Source organism: Stenella coeruleoalba (genome assembly GCF_951394435.1).
Source record: "Stenella coeruleoalba genome assembly, chromosome: 1".
In the NCBI taxonomy this organism is placed as follows: domain Eukaryota; kingdom Metazoa; phylum Chordata; class Mammalia; order Artiodactyla; family Delphinidae; genus Stenella; species Stenella coeruleoalba.
Genome location: NC_137169.1, coordinates 117,262,014 through 117,283,002, shown reverse-complemented (window position 1 = coordinate 117,283,002; position 20,989 = coordinate 117,262,014). Strand labels below are relative to the sequence as shown.

At 39.0% G+C, this 20,989-nt stretch overlaps 1 protein-coding gene across 2 annotated transcripts in view; it reads left to right on the top strand.

Annotated features, from left to right (window-relative positions):
- Positions 1–18,016, top strand: part of SH2D1B (SH2 domain containing 1B) — a 37,028-nt gene extending 19,012 nt beyond the window's left edge. The window contains exons 2-5 of one of the 2 annotated variants that reach the window (XM_079924096.1): positions 8,509–8,572; positions 10,832–10,988; positions 12,697–12,769; positions 17,725–18,016. In XM_079924096.1, coding sequence (XP_079780222.1) covers positions 8,509–8,572; positions 10,832–10,988; positions 12,697–12,734 — 259 coding nt within the window. In that variant the 3' untranslated portion in view covers positions 12,735–12,769; positions 17,725–18,016. Of the gene's footprint in view, positions 1–8,508; positions 8,573–10,831; positions 11,194–12,696; positions 12,770–17,724 lie in introns of those variants that run through there. The other variant, XM_079924095.1, reaches the window with a different exon arrangement.
- The last annotated feature ends 2,973 nt before the right edge of the window (positions 18,017–20,989 follow it).

Below are 20,989 nucleotides of genomic sequence, written 5' to 3'. Positions count from 1 at the left end.
AGCAGTGAGAGTGAGCAACCTTGTCTTGTTCTTGATCTTAGAGGAAATGATTTCTCTTTTTCACCATTGAGAACAATGTTGGCTGTGGGTCTGTCATATATGGCCTTTATGATGTTGAGGTAGGTTCCCTTTATGCCCATTTTCTGGAGAGTGTTTACTATAAATTGGTGTTGAAATTTGTCAAAAGCTTTTTCTGCATCTATTGAGATGATCATATGCTTTTTATCCTTCAATTTGTTGATATGGTGTATCATATTGATTGATTTGCGTATATTGAAGAATCCTTGCATCCCTGAGATAAATCCCACTTGATCATGGTATATAATCCTTTTAATGTGCTGTTGGCTTCTGCTTGCTATTATTTTGTTGAGGATTTTTGCATCTATTTTCATCAATGCTGATAGTTTTCTTTTTTTGTGACATCTTTGTCTGGTTTTGGTATCAGGGTGATGGTGGCCTCATAGAATGAGTTTGGGAGTGTTCCTCCCTCTGCTATAAATTGGAAGAGTTTGAGAAGGATAGGTGTTAGCTCTTCTCTATATGTTTGATAGAATTCACCTGTGAAGTTATCTGGTCCTGGGCTTTTGTTTGTTTGAAGATTTTTAATCACAGTTTCAATTTCAATGCTTGTGATTGGTCTGTTGATATTTTCTATTTCTTCCTGGTTCAGTCTCAGAACATTGTGCTTTTCTAAGAATTTGTCCATTTCTTCCAGGTTGCCCATTTTATTGGCATAGAGTTGCTTGTAGTAATCTCTCATGATCCTTTGTATTTCTGCAGTGTCAGTTGTTACTTCTTTTTCATTTCTAATTCTGTTGATGAGTCTTCTCCCTTTTCTTCTTGATGAGTCTGACTAATGGATTATCAATTTTGTTTATCTTCTCAGAGAACCAGCTTTTAGTTTTACTGATCTTTGCTATTGTGCCCTTCATTCCTTTTTCATTTATTTCTGATCTGATCTTTATGATTTCTTTCCTTCTGCTAACTTTGGGGTTTTTTTTGTTGTTGTTCTTTCTCTAATTGCTTTAGGTGTAAGGTTAGGTTGTTTATTTGAGATTTTTCTTGTTTCTTAAGTTACGATTGTATTGCTATAAACTTCCCTCTTAGAACTGCTTTTGCTGCATCCCATAGGTTTTGGGTCATTGTGTTTTCATTGTCTGTTTCTAGGTATTTTTTAAATTTTCTCTTTGATTTCTTCAGTGATCTCTTGATAAAAATATGCTCTTATTTAGTAGCGTACTGTTTAGCCTCCGTATGTTTGTATTTTTTACAGTTTTTTACCTGTAATTGATATCTAGTCTCATAGTGTTGTGGTCGGAAAAGATACTTGATACGATTTCAATTTTCTTAAATTTACCAAGGCTTGATTTGTGACCCAAGATATGATCTATCCTGGAGAATGTTCCATGAGCACTTGAGAAGAAAGTGTATTCTGTTGTTTTGGATGGAATGTCCTATAAATATCAATTAAGTATATCTTGTTCAATGTGTCATTTAAAGTTTGTGTTTCCGTATTTATTTTCATTTTGGATGATTTGTCCATTGGTGAAATTGGGGTGTTAAAGTCCCCCACTAACTGTATTACTGTTGATTTCCCCTTTTATGGCTGTTAGCATTTGCCTTATGTACTGAGGCACCCCTATACTGAGTGCATAAATATTTACAATTGTTATATATTCTTCTTGAATTGATCCCTTGATCATTATGTAGTGTCCTTCTTTGTCTCTTGTAGTAATCTTTATTTAAAGTCTATTTTGTCTGATATGAGAATTGCTACTCCAGCTTTCTTTTGATTTCCAATGGCATGGAATATCTTTTTTCATCCCCTCATTTTCAGTCTGTATGTGTCCTAAGTCTGAAGTGGGTCTCTTGTAGACAGCATATATATGGGGCTTGTTTCTGTATCCTTTCAGCCAGTCTATGTCTTTTGGTTGGAGCATTTAATCCATTCACATTTAGGTAATTATCGATATGTACATTCCTATTACCATTTTCATAATTGTTTTAGGTTTGTTTTCATAGGTCTTTTCCTTCTCTTGTGTTTCCTGCCTAGAGAAATTCCTCTAACATTTGATGCAACCTGGTCTGGTGGTGCTGGATTCTCTTAACTTTTGCTTGTTAGTAAAGGTTTTAGTTTCTCCGTTGAATCTGAATGAGATCCTGCTGGGTAGAGTAATCTTGGTTGTAGGTTTTTCTCCTTCATCACTTTAAATATGTCCTGCCACTCCCTTCTGGCTTGCAGTTTCTGCTGAAAGATCAGCTGTTAACTTTATGGGGATTCCCTTGTATGTTATTTGTTGCTTTTCCCTTGCTGCTTTTAATATGTTTTCTTTGTATTTAATTTTTGATAGTTTGATTAATATGTGTCTTGGCGTTTTTCTCCTTGGATTTATCCTGTATGGGACTCTCTGCACTTCCTGTACTTGATTGACTATTTCTTGTCCCATGTTAGGGAGGTTTTCAACTATAATCTCTTTAAATATTTTCTCAGATGCTTTCCTTCTCTCTTCTTCTTCTGAGACCCCTGTAATTTGAATGTTTGTACATTTAATGCAGTCCAAGAGGTCTCTGAGACTGTCCTCAATTCTTTTCATTCTTTTTTTTCTTTATTCTGCCTTGTGGTAGTTATTTTCAGTATTTTATCTTCCAGGTCACTTATCTGTTCTTCTTCCTCAGTTATTCTGTTATTCGTTCCTTCTAGAGAATTTTTAATTTCATTTGTTGTGTTGTTCATCACTGTTTGTTTGATCTTTAGTTCTGCCATGTCCTTGTTAAACATTTCTTGCATTTTGTCTATTCTATTTCCAAGATTTTGGATCATCTTTATTATCATTACTCTGAATTCTTTTTCAGGTAGACTGCCTATTTCCTCTTCATTTGTTTGGTCTGGTGGGTTTTTACCTTGCTCCTTCATCTGCTGCATATTTCTCTGTCTTCTCATTTTGTTTAACTTACTGTGTTTAGGGTCTCCATTTCTCAGGCTGCATGTTCGTAATTCCTGTTGTTTTGGTGTCTGCCCCCAGTGGGTGAGGTTTGTTCAGTGGGTTGTGTAGGCTTCCTGGTGGAGGGGACTGGTACCTGCGTTCTGGTGGGTGGGGCTGGATCTTGTCTTTCTGGTGGGCAGGGCCACATCCAGTGGTGTGTTTTGGGTTGTCTGTGAAGTTAGTATGATTTTAGGCAGCCTCTCTGCCAATGGGTGGGGCTGCGTTCCTGTCCTGCTAGTTGTTTGGCATGGGAAGTCCAGCACTGGAGCTTGCTGGCCATTAGGTGGAGCTGGGTGTTAACATTGAGACGGAGATTTCTGGGACAGCTCTCGCCGATGGGCAGGAGGTCTCTGGTGGCCCAGTGTCCTGAACTTGGCTCTCCCACCTCAGAGGCTCAGGCCTGACACCAGGCCAGTGCACCAAGACCCTGTCAGCCACATGGCTCAGAAGAGAGAGAAAAAAAGAAGGAAAATTAATAATAAATTTAAAAATTATTAAAATAAAAATTTTTTTAAATAATAATTTTTAAAAAAGAAAAGAGCAACCAAACCAATAAACAAATCCACCAACAATAACAAGCGCTAAAAACTATACTAAGATAAACATAAAGATCAGAAACAAATCAGTTGCAGACAGCAAACCCCAAACCCCACACTTTCTTCCAAAGTCCACCGCCTCAATTTTGGGACGATTCATTGTCTATTCATGTATTCCACAGATACCAGGTACATCAAATTGATTGTGGGGATTTAATCCGCTGCTCCAGAGGCTGCATGGAAAAATTTCCCTTTCTCATCTTTGTTCGCATAGCTCCTGGGGTTCAGCTTTGGTTTTAGCCCCACCTCCGCATGTAGGTTACCCTCAGGCATCTGTTCCCACCCAGAGAGTACAGGGTTAAAGCAGAGGCTGATTAGGGGGCTCTTGCTCACTCAGGCTGGGGGGAGGGAGGGGTACGGTAGTTATTATTGGAATGTGGGGCGAGCCTGCGGTGGCAGAGGCTGGTGTGACATTGCAACAGCCTGAGGCACACCATGTGTTCTCCCGGGGAACCAGTCCCTGGATCACAGAACTCTGGCAGTGGTTTGTTGCTCAGGCTCCTGGGGGGGGTATGGATAGTGACCTGTGCTTGCACACAGGCTTCTTGGTGGCTGCAGCAGCAGCCTTAGCATTTCATTCCTGTCTCTGGGGTCCGAGCTGATAGCTTCAGCTCACGCCCGTCTCTGGAGCTCGTTTAGGTGGTGCTCTGCATCCCCTCTCCTCATGCACCCCGAAACAATGGTCTCTTGGCTCTTAGGCAGGTCCACACTTTTTCCCAGACTCTCTCCTGGCTAGCTGTGGCACACTAGCCCCCTTCAGGCTGTGTTCATGCAGCCAACCCCAGCCCTCTCCCTGGGATCTCACCTCTGAAGCCTGAGCCTCAGCTCGCAGCCCCCGCCCACCCCAGCAGGTAAGCAGAAAAGCCTCTCAGGCTGGTGAGTGCTGGTTGGCTCTGATCCTCTGTGAGGGAAGCTCTCCGCTTTGCCCTCTGCACTCCTGTTGCTTTGCTCTCCTCTGTGGCTCTGAAGCTTCCCCCCGCCGCCCATCCCCTGTCTCCACCAGTGAAGGGGCTTCCTATTATGTGGAAACTTTTCCTACTTCACAGCTCCCTCCCATCCTTATTCCTTTATCTCTGTTTTTTCTTTTTTCTTTTGCCCTACCCAAGTATGTGGGGATTTTCTTGCCTTTTGGGAAGTCGGAGGTCTTCTGCCAGCGTTCAGTAGGTGTTCTGTAGGAGCTGTTCCACATGTAGATGTATTTTTGTTATATTTGTGGGGAGGAAGGTGATATCCACATCTTACTCCTCCGCCATCTTGAAGGTCCCCTGGCTATCTATTTTACATTTGGTAGTGTATATATGTCAATGCTACTCTCACTTCGCCCCAACTTCCCTTCCCCGCTCCCCGCGTCCTCAAGTCCATTCTCTATGTCTGCATCTTTATTCCTGCCCTGCCACTAGGTTCATCAGTACTGTTTTTTTTTAGATTCCATATACATGAGTTAGCATACAGTACTTGTTTTTCTCTTTCTGACTTACTTCACTCTCACTATCTTAATTATAGCTTTATAAGAAGACATAAGACTTGTTAAGACAGAAGCACCGCACTGAGTGCGCACACACACACACACACACCAGGTTTTTCTTTTTCAAAATTGACTAGACCAGATATTTATGCAGAGGAGTGACATGATCTGACTCACAGTTTTTAAAAGGAGCACCCTGGCTGTTTTGTAAAGAATAATAATGACATCAGAGAGAGAGGAAAAATTGCTAGAATTATGTCCTTGAATAGATGAAAGCAGATGGCAACCAGTGGAAATAAGAGGGATTAGCTTTGCAGAGCAGCATGCAAAGTTCAACCACGGTAATAAAGGCAGAGTCTATGCGTGTAGATGCTATTATGCTATTATGGTGATGGGAATCTGGAGATTCTCTTCTGATTGTTTTAATCTTTTTGGTGAAATCATCAGTTAAGAATGAGACGTTGAAGGTTTAAGAAGAAAGGAAATGGTGTAGAATCATTGTTGAGGAGAATAGGAAAATCAATGGTCACCTGGAGGCATTAAGAGCCTACTTGAGGTTTGTGGTCATTTAAAGAAAGAACAGTGAACACGGCTGTGTCTCCCAGCCACATACAGCTGTAGAGATTTGGGCTTAATCAGGATTCTGCTAATTAAGGAAATAAAGTGAACGATGATAAAGGAGTTGAAGGGAGTGATTGTAATGGTTGACAAGCAATCTAAACTGGGTAAAGAAGGGAGTGAAGACACGTGAGTGAGAACACTGAAAAGTGGTAGGATCAATGGATTGGAAAGTCTATCGGGTCAAGGGAATCCCTTGCGGAAGGGATCTGGAAAGACGGGAAGCAGGAGAAAGAGAGTGGGATGCATGAAATTCACATTATGAGAGGGTTGCCCATATTGGCAATTACAAGGTCAAAGTTATGAGTGGGGCTGTCTTCGTGGCATGCAACCTTATGCAGCCACCAAAGGCCCTACACTCAGAGGGCCCTGCACTTGGTTTACTGTTCTGCTGTCACCATCTCAAAATTCCTAGTAATTTTTTAAGAGGGGTGTTAAATTTTCATTTTTTCTATGGGCCCCACAAATTATGTAGCCAGTCCCGGTTATGAACATGGGAGTGAGAAGGCGATGTAGGTGGAAGACAAGATTATTGAAGGAGAGGAATTAGAGGAACTGAGAAATTGGGATGTTAAAGGATAATCTACATGTGAATTGAAATTGCCAACAATTTAGTCAGGAATAGTACTGAAGACAGTGACAGTGAGCTAGGAGCTAAATCCTGGAGAAACGAGTCGCAGTAACACAGAGCTGAGGAGCTGTCAGCATAGTGACATCTTGATTGGGTAGGAGGTGATATAATCTACATGAAGCTCAAAGCTGAGGGTTTGGAGACAGGAGACAACATTGAAGAGCTGCAAAAGCAGGAACACGGGCCTCCCCTCCAGGCCCGCAGTGAGGAGAGAGCAGCAGCCTTTTAGTGGGGTCCCGGGGAAGCAGTGTCCGTGAGACAGAGCCAGGTTTCCCTCAGAATGAGAAGGTGACAGGGATGATTAGAGAATAGGTTGAAGACATAGGAGACTTTGATGATGGCAGACCTTGAGTGCTAGAGAACACAAGGAAGGATTTCAGGAGCTGGGGAGAGGACACAATACAGGCTGTACAGAGCCTTGTAGGATTAGAAAACAGGAGAAAAGATATCCTGAGAGACTGGGCTTTTTGCAATGACTAACAAACAGGGATAAAGGGCATGATGAGATTAGCCCAGTGGATTCCAGGCAGAGGGTAGAGACAAGACTGTGAGTGTTGGGGGATAAAGAGGGGCTCCCTCGTCACCGTGGTGACAGGGGCCGAAGGCCCAGGGGAAACATGGTCTTTATAACTGCCTTGAGTGTAAATGCACACTGAAAAATCATGTATCTTTTAAAAGTTTTATAAGTGGCATCTATAAAATAATAATTAGAATAGGAGGCATTACAATAAGTCTTTATGTCGACCCAATAATATTGCAATTGTATAAAGTGGATACTAATCTCACTGCTCTGTAATCTCTTACAGCATTTTTGGGGGTAAACATTCCAAAATAAATGCATATAGGTATCACAAGTTCAGTAAATCAATTTCTTGTAAAGCATCACTGCAATGTGGCTTATTTCATTAAAAATACTTTGCAAAGAATAAGACTATATTTGAGCAATGTCAGTCTTTCTAACTTGAGGTATATGGCTTTTGGATTAATTAATATAGAACCTCCATTTGTTTTATTCTTTCAAACTCCTCTAGTAAAGATTTTCTTAGGCTGATAATACAACAATGTAATTAAACATAAAGTCATTTATTTAAGAATTTAACTTAGGCTATATGATAGTTGAGTTTCAAGAAACCACGTGAGCAACCAAAAGCAATGTATGGACCTTGTTTGGATCCCGATTTGAATAATACTTCTGTGAAAAGACACTTGTGAGACCTCTTCCCAGACTGTGGAATACTTTAATTTGTCACATATAGACAAGGATTCATGTGAAAACTTTTTGTTGCTTGTCATGTGATTTAAAGACACCCACTAGCTTCTTCTGGCCTCAGGAAACCCCACAAAAAGGATTGGGATTTGAAGTCCATTGTCAAAGCCACCAGACGATCAGCAATGACGTCTCCTGTACCTTAAAGCTATAGCTATCTGCCTTCCCAATTCAGTCAAAAGATGGGTCATCTGATTCTTTGGCATGGGTGCAAGTGAAGGGGTGAGGAGTGATCAGTCAGATAATTTGAACTTCATGTCAATGTTTTTTATCCTCATTTTTTACATTTTAATATTTCTTTGGAATCAGAACATAGTTAACAGTTGATAGAGACATTTAATGTATGCATTTTTCTCCTCAAAAGCTACTACTAAATTGACTGTATCCTACAATTGATGACATCTTGGAATTGAGGAAATATGGTAATGTATGCTATTTCCTGTTTTGGAAATTGCTCAATTGAGTCTGTTATCTAAATTCTAGTTAGATTACTTACCCAGTGGCTCCTGTTCCAGTGAGGAAAAAGAGCACAATACATCACTTCCTTGCACAAAATTCCCAACCTTCTCTATTTTAGTTACATTAACTATCTCTAATGAGGTCAATGACCTGTCACTTAATAAACAACACAGGAATGGCTTGATGGTGTTTTGTATGTTGTATCAACTTAGGGCTAAGTGAAAAAACTAGAGAGAAATACCAAGACAATGGAAACTGTAAAATTTCTCTCCTTATTCTCTTTGCTACAGCCCAGACTTCCACCATAGAATAAAGGTCTCCATTTTAAAACCTCTCTTTCAAATTCCCACAGATGAGAAGGTCTGAAAATGATCAGTTTCTTTTTGGGATCCAAGATTGACAAAGCCATTGCACACAAAATACAGTGGTAGATATTACCTGGATTTGCATATAAGAACATTGTGATTCACACAGTCATCTTTCCACAGGTTTAAAAAGTTGGTCTACACATACCGAATCTTCAAAGAGAAACATGGGTATTACAATATACAGGTAAGAACATACAAGAACTCCTATAACAAAAACAACACAAGCTGGGGGGAGTAAAACCTGAGAACATCTCTCGAACCTGAGATGCCATGAAGAGGCATTCTAAACAGGGAAGCACTGCGGAGAGTTAGAATCAGATCAGTAGTTTACCTTGTCTTTCTTTCAGAGAAATAGGAATGCACTAGAGTTGGGTTCCATTTTCAAGAAAAACAAGGCTGTTGTTCAAAAGTGTAGAGGCACAAAGTTCCTCCAGGGGTCAAATATACCAACCTGAACTCCATATAAGACTACCGTCAAATTATAAGACTAAACAACGAACAGGATGAGTGGAAAGGGAAGGTGGGGAGAGGTCCGAATGTTTAAGAAGTCGACATTCGGGGACACCATAGCTGTATGAAAATGCAAAGGGGAGCATCAGTCAACTGGCAATTTAGGGATTTCTTTAATGCTTCTGGTTTACTGAGAGCTAAGCAGAAAAACCTTTTTTTTTTTTTTTTTTGAAGTTACTTCTCTGGTAGGAAATAGAGTATAATAAATGTCATTGAATCTTTAATTACTAACATAGACTCCTGAACTAATCTTTCTGAAACACTTGCATAAATGTTAAGCAGACTTCTTTACTGCAGGATTTCTCAGAATCTTTAATATGCTAAAGTTCACTGTGACTGTCTGAAAGAGATTAGAATATACAATGATCCCCAGACACACACACACACATATATGTAATTTTTCTTTTGCCACAAAGGACATTATTGAGGCAATTGACAAAATCTGCATCAGGTCTGTAGATTAGTAATAGTATTGCATCAAGATTAATTTCCTCATAGGGAGGGTTGGAGGGAGACACAAAAGGGAGGAGATATGGGGATATATGTATATGTATAGTTGCTTCACTTTGTTATACAGCAGAAACTAGCACACCATTGTAAAGCAATTATACTCCAATAAAGATGTTTAAAAAAAAGTTCCCTATAATGGCCATTGATATTCTAAACTGTCTTTGGTCAGGTCTGTTCATTTAGTTAGAAATGTACCTGAAAAAAAAACAAACGATTAATTTCCTCATTTTAGTGTGGATATGTAATGTTCTTGCTTTTTAGGAAATATGAAGTATTTAGGGTCAAAGGGATATCATGTCAGCAACTTACTCTCATAATTTTTTTTAAAAAAGAATACATATATGTATACATATATACACACACATATATATTTAGAAAGAGAGAGAATGAAAGGCAAATAAAATTTTAACATTTGGGGTATGGGTGAAGGTTATATATGGAAATTTAAAAAATATTTTTGCAGCTTTGAAAGCAACCTATTTTAAAACATTTATTTCTTTGTTGTGCATATTTTGGGAAATTCTGGATAATTCCTTAATACCCCATTTTGTCTCTTGTCTGAACAAAACAGAGAGGCATCCAAGTCGGTTATAACAGACACAGAGGGGCATTTCATTGACACAGAGGGGCATTTCATACAGCAGCTCTGTATCAGGGCCTGTGCTGGATGCTACCTTGGGCTGAAGTGACAGCCTTTCGTAGAGCCCTCTTCCATGTCAGCCTGCATCTCTGTCATGGAGGTTAACTACACCCCAGGTCACAGAGCCTTCCTGTCACCACTCCTCTGTAGACCAACACTGTGGCCCTAAGAGAACCACAGTGATCATTAAGAAAATCAAATACATAAGAGCCAAGGAAGCTCTTGTGTTTTAAAATTATTTCTATAAGATTATATTAGAAAATTGTACTTGGTTTGTAGGTGGTAAAGAGAAAACAACTATTCACAATTTACCTGAGTCATGTTGACATTCCCATTTTCAATTTAAATCGGGACTTTTTGTCTTGTTTTGCTCTCCTGGAGAGTCTGAATTCATCAAGTATGTAAGTTGCATATTTTGCATTTCCCATCAGAAGTCCTCCCGTATTAGTCCCCCTCACTCTGACATAAGCTCTTAGATGGGTACCCTCCACAGTGTACCTACAAGAACTGTCCCCAAATTGCCAAGAATGGGGGCTCATTCGATACTGCAGACTGAGGTGGGGACCTTTGATTGTTCATCTTCTTTATTCAGAGTAGCTCAAGTCAGAATTCCATTTTAAAAAGGAGGGTTTCTGGTTATTGCGTATGGTGTGAGCTCCCACACAAGTGTCGGCCACCTGTTTTCAATTCACCGCTCAGCGGCAGCCCTGAAAACCACTGTTTTGAGAAGTGTCATCTTTCACACACAATTGCACAATGATGAGTGATCTTGCATTTTTGCAGACGGTGGAAGGCGCTCAAAGACAGACCTTTCCAAACCTAGAGGAACTGATCTCCAAGTTTGAAAAACCAGATCAAGGGCTGGTGGTTCACCTTTTAAGGCCAATAAAGAGAACCTGTCCCTCCCTGAGATGGAGAAGATCGAAGATACAGCTGGATGGTATTTATGGTAAAAAAACTTTCACACGGGTGCCAGACAGGAACCTTAGTCCCATTTCCACCACTGGGCTACTTTGCAGAACCGATACAGATAATTGCCCCTTTCTAGGATGTTAGCTTTAAAAAGCTTCATCCTATGAAGAGCACTTTCCATTTTGTTGGGAAGTGGTGACTTCGAGCTCCTGGAGGTGGCAAACACATAGAGCTCTCTGTGCTTGGACAGCCCGGGGAGGAAGAGTGGCTCCTGAACATTCTCCAAGAGCTGACTTCAGACTCATTCTGTGACCTTGTGCAAACAACACAGGTTTGGGAATAGATGGCCAACAAGCAGAATTTTCAAATGAGAAAATTGCTTCAACCCTCTCCCCAAGCCTCATCCTGTTACATTTTGCTCAATATTTGCTAAGCATTCATTTATATAGTGTTAGGGGAATAATTATTTCAGATACACCCCAAAAGTTATTAAGCCATGGTGGAAAAGGAGAGATGGTCCGTAAATCTGAGTGAGGAGAATCCAGATCATATCCCAAGCAGCTACTCTTGCTTACATCCCTGCAAGTCTGCTCTCAGAAGAGAATCTAGCATCTGTCAGTTACAACGTAGTTCGAATTTAACTCAGACTTCCTGAGACATTTACAGTTTAACCCTGTCTTCTCAAGGTGGGATGTGTGGTGATAGCCCCATGAAAGGGATTTCAGTCATCAGTGGGTAGGTGATGGGGATGGGACCAGAAGTGCTAGCTAGGGAGAAGGGCGGAGGACAGAGAGTTCTGGGGAGCCTGCAATCACCCCACACCCATTGTACTCTGTCTATAGCAAAGTTTCCCTTTAGACTGCCAGAGCAAACTTCTCACATCCCCAACAAGACTAAGCGTGGCTTTTTAATTATGGGAAAAAAAAACCCCAAAACCCTCCTCTACCATTTTCTGTCCCCCTTCCCCCACATAGAGGAGTGTGCACCCAGAGAAGAAGCGACCCATGCACCCGCTTCCTATAGGTTCAGCTGCAGATGTAGTCCCACGGCCATTTTCTACCATAACTTATAGAGTTTGAAGGTGTGGTTCCTGTTCCCAACTAGGTCTTAAAGCATGGTTCGGTCTTCCCTGAACGCTCCACAGCACGTAGAAGAATAAAACGGGGCAGAGTAGAAGCCCAGGGATGTACCTGTGCTGCAGTCCTCAGGCAAACCCAGATGGGTTGCTCAGGATGCTTGGGGTGGCGGTAGTATTTGTCTCAGCGATGATAAAATAACCACAAATTCCAACAGGAGAACCCTTTAGAGTTCGTCCCCAAGAACTGGGTGAGAGTCTCGCCGTACCAGTTGTCCATGCTTGGCCAGCCTTGGCAGAGCAAGCTCCCAAATCCTCAGCTCCCGAAGTGGGAACTTCCTCCCATTAGCTCATCTTCTTCCTCCCTTTCCCTTGGCCTCCTTAGAACAAGCCTTAGGTGTTCTCACTCTGAGGAAGGCGCAGGTGTTCTGCTGGTGAGTGGAGGCATCTGGTCCTGGAAACTCTGATGTTCGACTTATAAACAGACCCCCTCTTTTGCCAGGAGAGCTCCCTGTGGTACCCCAGCCCTTGAAGGTGTCACTTTGATGTGGCATCAAGATCGCCCTCTGCCTGGGGAGAAGTCTTTCCCTTGACTGGTGTGGGTCAGTGTGACTCCTGGGTGTTGAGCCTCATGGCTGGTCTTCTGCTTTTTTTTCCCCAGAGAACAGTAACAGCGATTATGTGGCTGTCTTGCCTTGAAGATAAGGAGACTGGACAAAGCACTTATAGAAGAGGTGGGCTGATAGCTCTCACCAGTGACCCTGCTTCTCCTGCAGGTGTAGGTCTGTAAGGCCAAACTCTAGCGGACAATTTAGACTCTCCTGGTGTGAGTGACTGTCCACCAGTCTCAGAGAAATCACTCCCCCTGCCCCGCCTCCCGTGCATATACCTTGAGCAGCTTCGAAACCCCTTTTCCCCTCTCACTCTTCTTTCTTGCAATAGGACAGCCTGAACCTATTCTCCTTGACTTGTTAAAGGTGCCACCACTACATCACAGTTGATGTCCCCCTTTCAACCACGTGACCAGAGGGGAGCGAAGAGAGAGCGCTGGCTGCTAGTTAGGAGCCTGAGTTCCAGTCCTGGCTCTGTGACTGCAGACCAACCTCTTCCTCTTTCTCTGTTTCTTCATCTATAAAACAAGTGGCTAAGCAGAAGGGTACACAATGCCCCAGCAGAGTTAAGACCTGATTAGTGTGGAATGTACCGAATTCTATGCCCATTCTATCACCCATCTTCAAACCGTAGTGATTCATTTCACCCCACTAGCCTTACCTTTTAAAGTTATTAAAGAGAGGAACTTAGATCTCTAGGAAACACGAGCAGACATTGTGGCTGGAACCCCAAAGCACGAGCCGTTCTGACTTTTGGGTCACAGCAAACCATAGTAGAGAAGAAGTGCACTGTAGCCATATTCAGAGAGCTGAGGGGGCCAAATCCTTCTGGTTGGTTCGGTAAAGGACACCACAGCAAACCTGCTCTCCAGGGTCCTGGGTCTTTGATCCTTTCTGCATGGTACAAAGAAGCATGTTCCAGTTGTCAGAGCCTGCAGCAAGCCTTGGCACAGAAAATATATTCAGTGACTATTTCTTAAATAAATGACTGAATAAATCAATATACATAAAATGTGGCCACTTATTCTGGATAGCAGAGATTTGTTTGAACTTTATACATTTCAAAATCCAGTAGAACATGACTGTTAATTCAAGACTCTCATGGAAGTGATAACTCTCATGGAAGTGATCTCCTTTTTTCTGAGCATCTATGCGTAGCACCTTACACGATGCTTGGTCCCAGTGGGTTTTCAGCATAGTTTTCAAACGAGCAAGCCACATTTCATAGCTAATGTGGATGTCATGCTATAGTTCCCTGAAATTTAGAAGAGCCTGAACAGGTCATATGAAGAACAGCTGAAAGTTCTGAGTATGCGGGACTGGATGAGGGAAAACTTAAACTAAAGCAGTCGTTCCAAGTGTTTGAAGTGCTGTTCTGTGAAAGAGCCTGAAGATTCACTGGGTACAATGCCAGACAGCGGAACTCAGACCAATGGCTGGGTGTTTATAGGAGGGCAGTTTTAGCCAAATATAAGAAAGAACTCTGAACCCACTGGAGCTATCCTACATCCAAACAGTCCTCCCTCTGCTGCGGTCCAAGTGACTTAGGTATGGAGAGTAATCACATTCCTTTGTTCATAACTCATTACCACCATCAAACCATACAAGACTCTTGTTTTATTTCATTTTTCTTCCCTTCATCCCTAATTCCCATTTCAATGGAACCAGCTCTGTACTATTTGATACGTGCCCTTGGTATGTATGCACCCTTGTAGAATATACAGAATTGGTTGTGACTCTATATATCTTTTATATTTACCTGCATGATATGGTGCTATTGCTCCCATTCTGTTATTACTTTTTTTCACTCAATAGTATGTTTAGTTCTATTCCATATTGTTGAGTGTACATCCAACCCAGTTCCTCTAACTGATGCATGGTATTCCACAGCGTGCATCCACCACATTTTTCTTCCCTCTAGAGATAGAGATATCTAAGTTGGTTCCAACTCCCTGCTATCAGGAACAACACTGTGATGAGCAACCTTGAGCAAGTCTCTTTATGCAAGTGTAAGAGACTTCCCCCGGATTATATGCGTGGGTCATAAAGTGTAATCAGATTTAATTATGATGTAATCAAGCCCATTAAGTGCTTTTTTTGCCTTATGCTTTGTGCTTTTTGATCCTTGTTTTACAAGCCCTTCCCCACTCCAAGATCGTGGAAAAAAAAAATTATCCTACATTTTCTTCTACTGACTTTATACTTTTACACTCTGCAGTTAGGGTTTTAAAGATGGCAAGGACTTTTGCCTTTTTCACTGGCATATATCCAGTGTCTAGAAAAGTCCATCACCCATAGTAGATGCTCAATAAATATTTATTGAATAAATGATTAATCTGGGGTTAACCTTTGTTCATAGTGAGAGGTAAGAATCCAGCTTTGTATTTTTCCATATATATTTAAGTGGTTTTCTGATTTCAACCCGCTTAATAATTCATTTTCCCCCCTCTGACTTATGGCATCTCCTTTATATCACAACTGTTCTAATACTCTGGCTTTTAATTGTCTGGTAGGATAAGCACTCTCTCTTATGTTTTAAAACCAATTTAGCTGTTTGTGGACCTTGATTCCTCCACATACATTTTAGAATAAATAAGTTTCTCAAAACATCTTCCTGGAATTTTGTGTAAAGTTGCCATGAATTTGTACAGTAATTAGGGGAGAACTGATATTCTTGTGATGTTTTCCCATGCATAAACATGCTACATCTATTTTGTCAGGCCATCTTTTTTGGTCTTTAATGCAATCATAAGTTTTCATTACAGAAGTCTTGTATATTCTGTTAGTTTAATTGCTAACTATTTTTAGTTGTTATAAATTTAAGTCATATATTTTATTACATTTCTTTTTTTTCTTTTGATTTGAGGTTTCCCTTTATTTTTTTTTAAACTGGGGTATAGTTGTTTTACAGTGTTGTGTTAGTTTCAGCTGTACAGCAAAGCAAATCAGCTATATGTATACATATATCCCCTCTTTTTTGGATTTCCTTCCTATTTAGGTCACCACAGAGCATTGAGTAGAGTTCCCTGTAGACTACAGCAGTAGCAAACTGTTTATGCTCTGATTAGATCTACTGGTTTATCTGTTGATTCTATTGTAAATTAGATTGTAAATTCCATGTAAATGATTTTGTCAGCTATAAATGATAGAATTTTGTTCTCCTCCCTTTCATCAATTATACATCTTATTTATTTTCTATGTTTAATTGGTTGGCTAGGACCTCCGGTATACATTAAATACTAGCCATGAAGGTGGGTATTCTTATGTTGTTCCCATATTATATGAAATGCTTAGAAATTTCCCCATTTAAGCACAATGTTTGTTGCAGCCTTTAAGAAGGCTATTTTAGTTTTTATCAGAAATGTTTTGAAATTTATTAAATGATTTGTTTCTGTATCTACTGAGATAGACACATTCCTTTAATCTTCATTCCATTATAGAGGTAAATTACATTAATTAAATTTCTAATATTATACCATCCTTGCATTGCTTAACTTGATCATGTTACATTATTTTTAATAGACTGTTGGATTCAGTAAGTTAGTATTTCATTTAAGATTTTTGCATTAAAACTCATAAACCAAACAGAACTATAATTTGCTGAACCATGGTTATACTAACCAGATCGATATAAAGTGAATTAAGGAGTCCTTCTCTTTTTTCTATTTTTTTGCAGCAGCTTTGTAAGGTAAGGATTATCTGTTGCTTGAAAGCTCATTAATACTCTCTTGTAAAACTGAGTTTGAAGTTCTGGTGAAGAAGGAGAAGGTATCTTTTATTACTATTTAAATATCTTTTTTTTTTTTTTTTACAAAATTTAGAGAATTTTATTAAGTGTCAGACACATGCATTATATCTCACACATGTTAAAATTTGATTTTGAACTCCAAATTTATTTTAAGAATTTCTCCCCCAGAGCTCTCATGTGAGCTATAGTTGGTCCCATAGGAAGAAGAACAACAATAAAGACTTTAATGGGGAAATCTATTTACAAATATATGTTTTTTAAAACAGAGTCTGATGAGAGGGAATTAAACATATAATTTTTATTATGACTGGTTTGTTCAGCAAAAGAACTTGCTTATTACTCTCTTTAATGCATATTGGTTTATTCAATTATTTTGCCAAATTTGGTATTATTTTTCCAAGAATTTATCCATTTTGTCTAAGTTTTATAAAGTATTAGCATATAGTTAATAATACTATTTTATTATTTTTAAGAATATGTTGTGACAGTCATCATATCTCCTTCTTCACTCTGTATCTTATTTGCATCTTACTCTTTTTACTAATCAATTTTATTCATCTTAAATGGTCCTTTCAAAGTCAGCTTTTAGCTTTATTTTTTTTTGTTATTGTTTTTAGATTGCTATTCTCTATTTCATTGACTTTTATTCTCATTTTTGAGCTTATTTGGCTTATTTTCAATATTTATTGTTTTCTAATATACTTAAAGCTATGAATTTATCTCATAGTACTACTTTAGCTGTACCCCACAAATTTTAACATGGTATTTATTGCTGTTCAGATCAAAGTATTTTTAATCCCTGTAAAAATGCCCTTTTCAATCCAAAGAGAATGTAATAGTTTGTAATTCTTTTCAAACATGTACAGTACTTTAGTTTTCACTTTAGTACAGATTCCAAACTATACAGCATTAAAGTTAGATAGATAGTTTGACTTGATGAGGTTTCCTTGATGACCTAGTATATGTGAACGTTACATTTGTTTGGAAGAAATGGATTTTTCTACCAATTTTAAAGCTCACTTTCTTCACCACTGCCGCCAATGTATTCAAGATTATAGATCATATAAACCAAACTTTTATATATTTTCTTATTTTTCATTTATTTGACCTATCAAAGAGAAATAAGTCTCTCATTTTAACCCAATATATAATAGAGTTTAGCTTTCTAATTACAATAGTTGTACAGATTTGTCTTCATAGTTCTGCCATTCTTGTTTTAACTATTTTGAGGTTATATTTTTAGGTGTGTATCTTTTTATAATTATTTCATCATCTTAATATCTTTCTTTTATGAAGGGTTTCTTTTTGTCTCATAAATTTATGCTTTTAGGGACTTCCCTGGTGGTGCAGTGGTTAAGAATCCACCTGCCGATGTAGGGGACACGGGTTCAAGCTCTGATCCGGGAAGATCTCACATCCCACAGAGCAACTAAACCTGTGCTCCACAACTACTGAGCCTGCGCTCTATAGCCCGCAAGCCACAACTATGGAAACCCGCATGCCTACAGCTCATGCTCTACAACAAGAGAAGCCACTGTGATGAGAAGCCTGCTTACCGAAACGAAGAGTAGCCCCCACTCTCTGCAACTAGAGAAAGCCTGCGTGCAGCAATGAAGACCCAATGCAGCCATAAAATAAATTAATTTAAAAAATTAATTTATGCCTTTAATTTTATTTTATCATATTAAAATTGATATCCTGACTTTCTTTTTTTAATTTTATTATTTTTTTATACAGCAGCTTCTTACTTGTTATTGATTTTATACATATTAGTGTATATATGTCAATCCAATCACCCAATTCATCCCACCATCACCACCACCACCCTCCCCCCACCCCATTTTCCCACCTTGGTGTCCATATGTTTGTTCTCTACATCTGTGTCTCTATTTCTGCCTTGCAAACTTGTTCATCTGTACCATTTTTCTAGATTCCACATATATGTATTAATATATGATATTTGTTTTTCTCTTTCTGACTTACATCACTCTGTATGACATCTCTAGGTCCATCCACGTCTCTACAAATGACCCAATTTCATTCCTTTTTATGGCTGAGTAATATTCCATTGTATATATGTACAAAATCTTCTTTATCCATTCGTCTGTCAATGGGCGTTTGCATTGCTTCCATGACCTGATTATTGTAAATAGTGCTGCAATGAACACTGGTGTGCATGTGTCTTTTTGAATTATGGTTTTCTCTGGGTATATGCCCAGTAGTGGGATTGCTGGGTCATATGGTAATTCTATTTCCAGTTTTTAAAGGAACCTTCATACTGTTCTCCATAGTGGCTGTATCAATTTACATTCCCACCAACAGTGCAAGAGGGTTCCCTTTTCTCCACACCCACTCCAGCATTTTTTGTTTGTAGATTTTCTGATGATGCCCATTCTAACTGGTGTGAGGTGATACCTCATTGTACTTTTGATTTGCATTTCTCTAATGATTAGTGATGTTGAGCAGCTTTCATGTGCCTCTTGGCCATCTGTATGTCTTCTTTGGAGAAATGTCTGTTTAGTTCTTCTGCCCATTTTTTGATTGGGTTGTTTTTTTAATATTGAGCTGCATGAGCGGTTTATATATTTTGGAGATTAATCCTTTGTCCATTGATTCATTTGCAAATATTTTCTCCCATTTTGAAGGTTGTCTTTTCGTCTTGTTTATAGTTTCCTTTGCTGTGCAAAAGCTTTTAAGGTTCACTAGGTCCCGTTTGTTTATTTTTATTTTATTTCCATTACTCTAGGAGGTGGGTCAAAAAAGATCTTGCTGTGCTTTATGTCAAAGAGTCTTCTTCCTATGTTTCCTCTAAGAGTTTTATAGTGTCTGATCTTACATTTAGGCCTTTAATCCATTTTGAGTCTATTTTTGTGTATGGTGTTAGGGACTGTTCTAATTTCATTCTTTTACATTTAACTGTCCAGTTTTCCCAGCACCACTTATTGAAGCACCACTTATTGAAGAGGCTGTCTTTTCTCCATTGTATATTCTTGCCTCCTTTGTCATAGACTAGTTGACCATAGGTGCGTGGCTTTATCTCTGGGCTTTCTATCCTGTTCCATTGATCTATATTTCTGTTTTTGTGTGAGTACCATATTGTCTTGATTACTGTAGCTTTCTAGTATAGTCTGAAGTCAAGGAGTCTGATTCCTCCAGCTTCATTTCTTTCCCTCAAGACTGCTTTGGCTATTTGAGGTCTTTTCTGTCTCCATACAAATTTTAAGATTTTTTTGTTCTAGTTCTGTAAAAAATGCCATTGGTAATTTGATAGGGATTGCATTGAATCTGTAGATTGTTTTGGGTAGTATAGTCATTTTCACAATATTGATTCTTCCAATCCAAGAACACGGTATATCTCTCCATCTGTTTGTGTCATCTTTGATTTCTTTCATCAGTGTTTTATAGTTTTCTGAGTGCAGGTCTTTTACCTCCTTAGGTAGGTTTATTCCTAGTATTTTATTCTTTTTGTTGCAATGGTGAATGGGAGTGTTTTCTTAATTTCTCTTTCTGATCTTTGGTTGTTAGTGTATAGGAATGCAAGAGATTAGCTGTGCATTAATTTTGTATCCTGCAACTTTACCAAATTTATTGATTAGCTCTAGTAGTTTTCTGGTGACATCTTTAGGATTATCTATGTATAGTATCATGTCATTTGCACATAGTGACAGTGTGACATACTTTTTTTATTACCTTTTATTTATTTATTTTTAATAACTTTATTGGAGTATAATTGCTTTATAATTGTGTGTTAGTTTCTGTTTTATAACAAAGTGAATCAGCTATACATATACATATATTCCCTATCTCCTCCCTCTTGTGTCTCCCTTCCACCCTCCCTATCCCACCCAATATATATACTTCTTTTCCAATTTGTATTCCCTTTATTTCTTTTTCTTCTCTGATTGCTGTGGCTAGGATTTCCAATACTATGTTGAATAATAGTGGTGAAAGTGGACATCATTGTCTTGTTCCTGATCTTAGAGGAAATGCTATCAGTTTTTCACCATTGAGAATGATGTTTTTTGTGGGTTTGTCATATATGCCTTTATGATGTTGAGGTAGGTTCCCTCTGTGCCCATTTTCTGGAGAGTTTTTATCACAAATAGATGTTGAATTTTGTCAAAAGCTTTTTCTGTATCTATTGAGATGATCATATGGTTTTTATTCTTCATTTGTTAATATGGTGTATCACATTGACTGATGTGCGTACAGTGAAGAATCCTTGCATCCCTGGGATAAATCCCACTTGGTCATGATGTATGATCCTTTTAATGTGTTGCTTTATTCTGTTTGCTAGTATTTTGTTGAGGATTTTTGTATCTATATTCATCAGTGATATTGGTCTGTAATTTTCTTTTTTGGTAGTATCTTTTTCTGGTTTTGGTATCAGGGTGATGGTGGCCTCATAGAATGAGTTTGGGAGTGTTCCTTACTGTGCAATTTTTGGGAAGAGTTTGAGAAGGATGGGTGTTAGCCCTTCTCAAAATGTTTGATAGAATTCACCTGTGAAGCCGTCTGGTACTGGACTTTTGTTTGTTGGAAGATTTTTAATCACAGTTTCAATTTCATTACTTGTGGTTGGTCTGTTCATATTT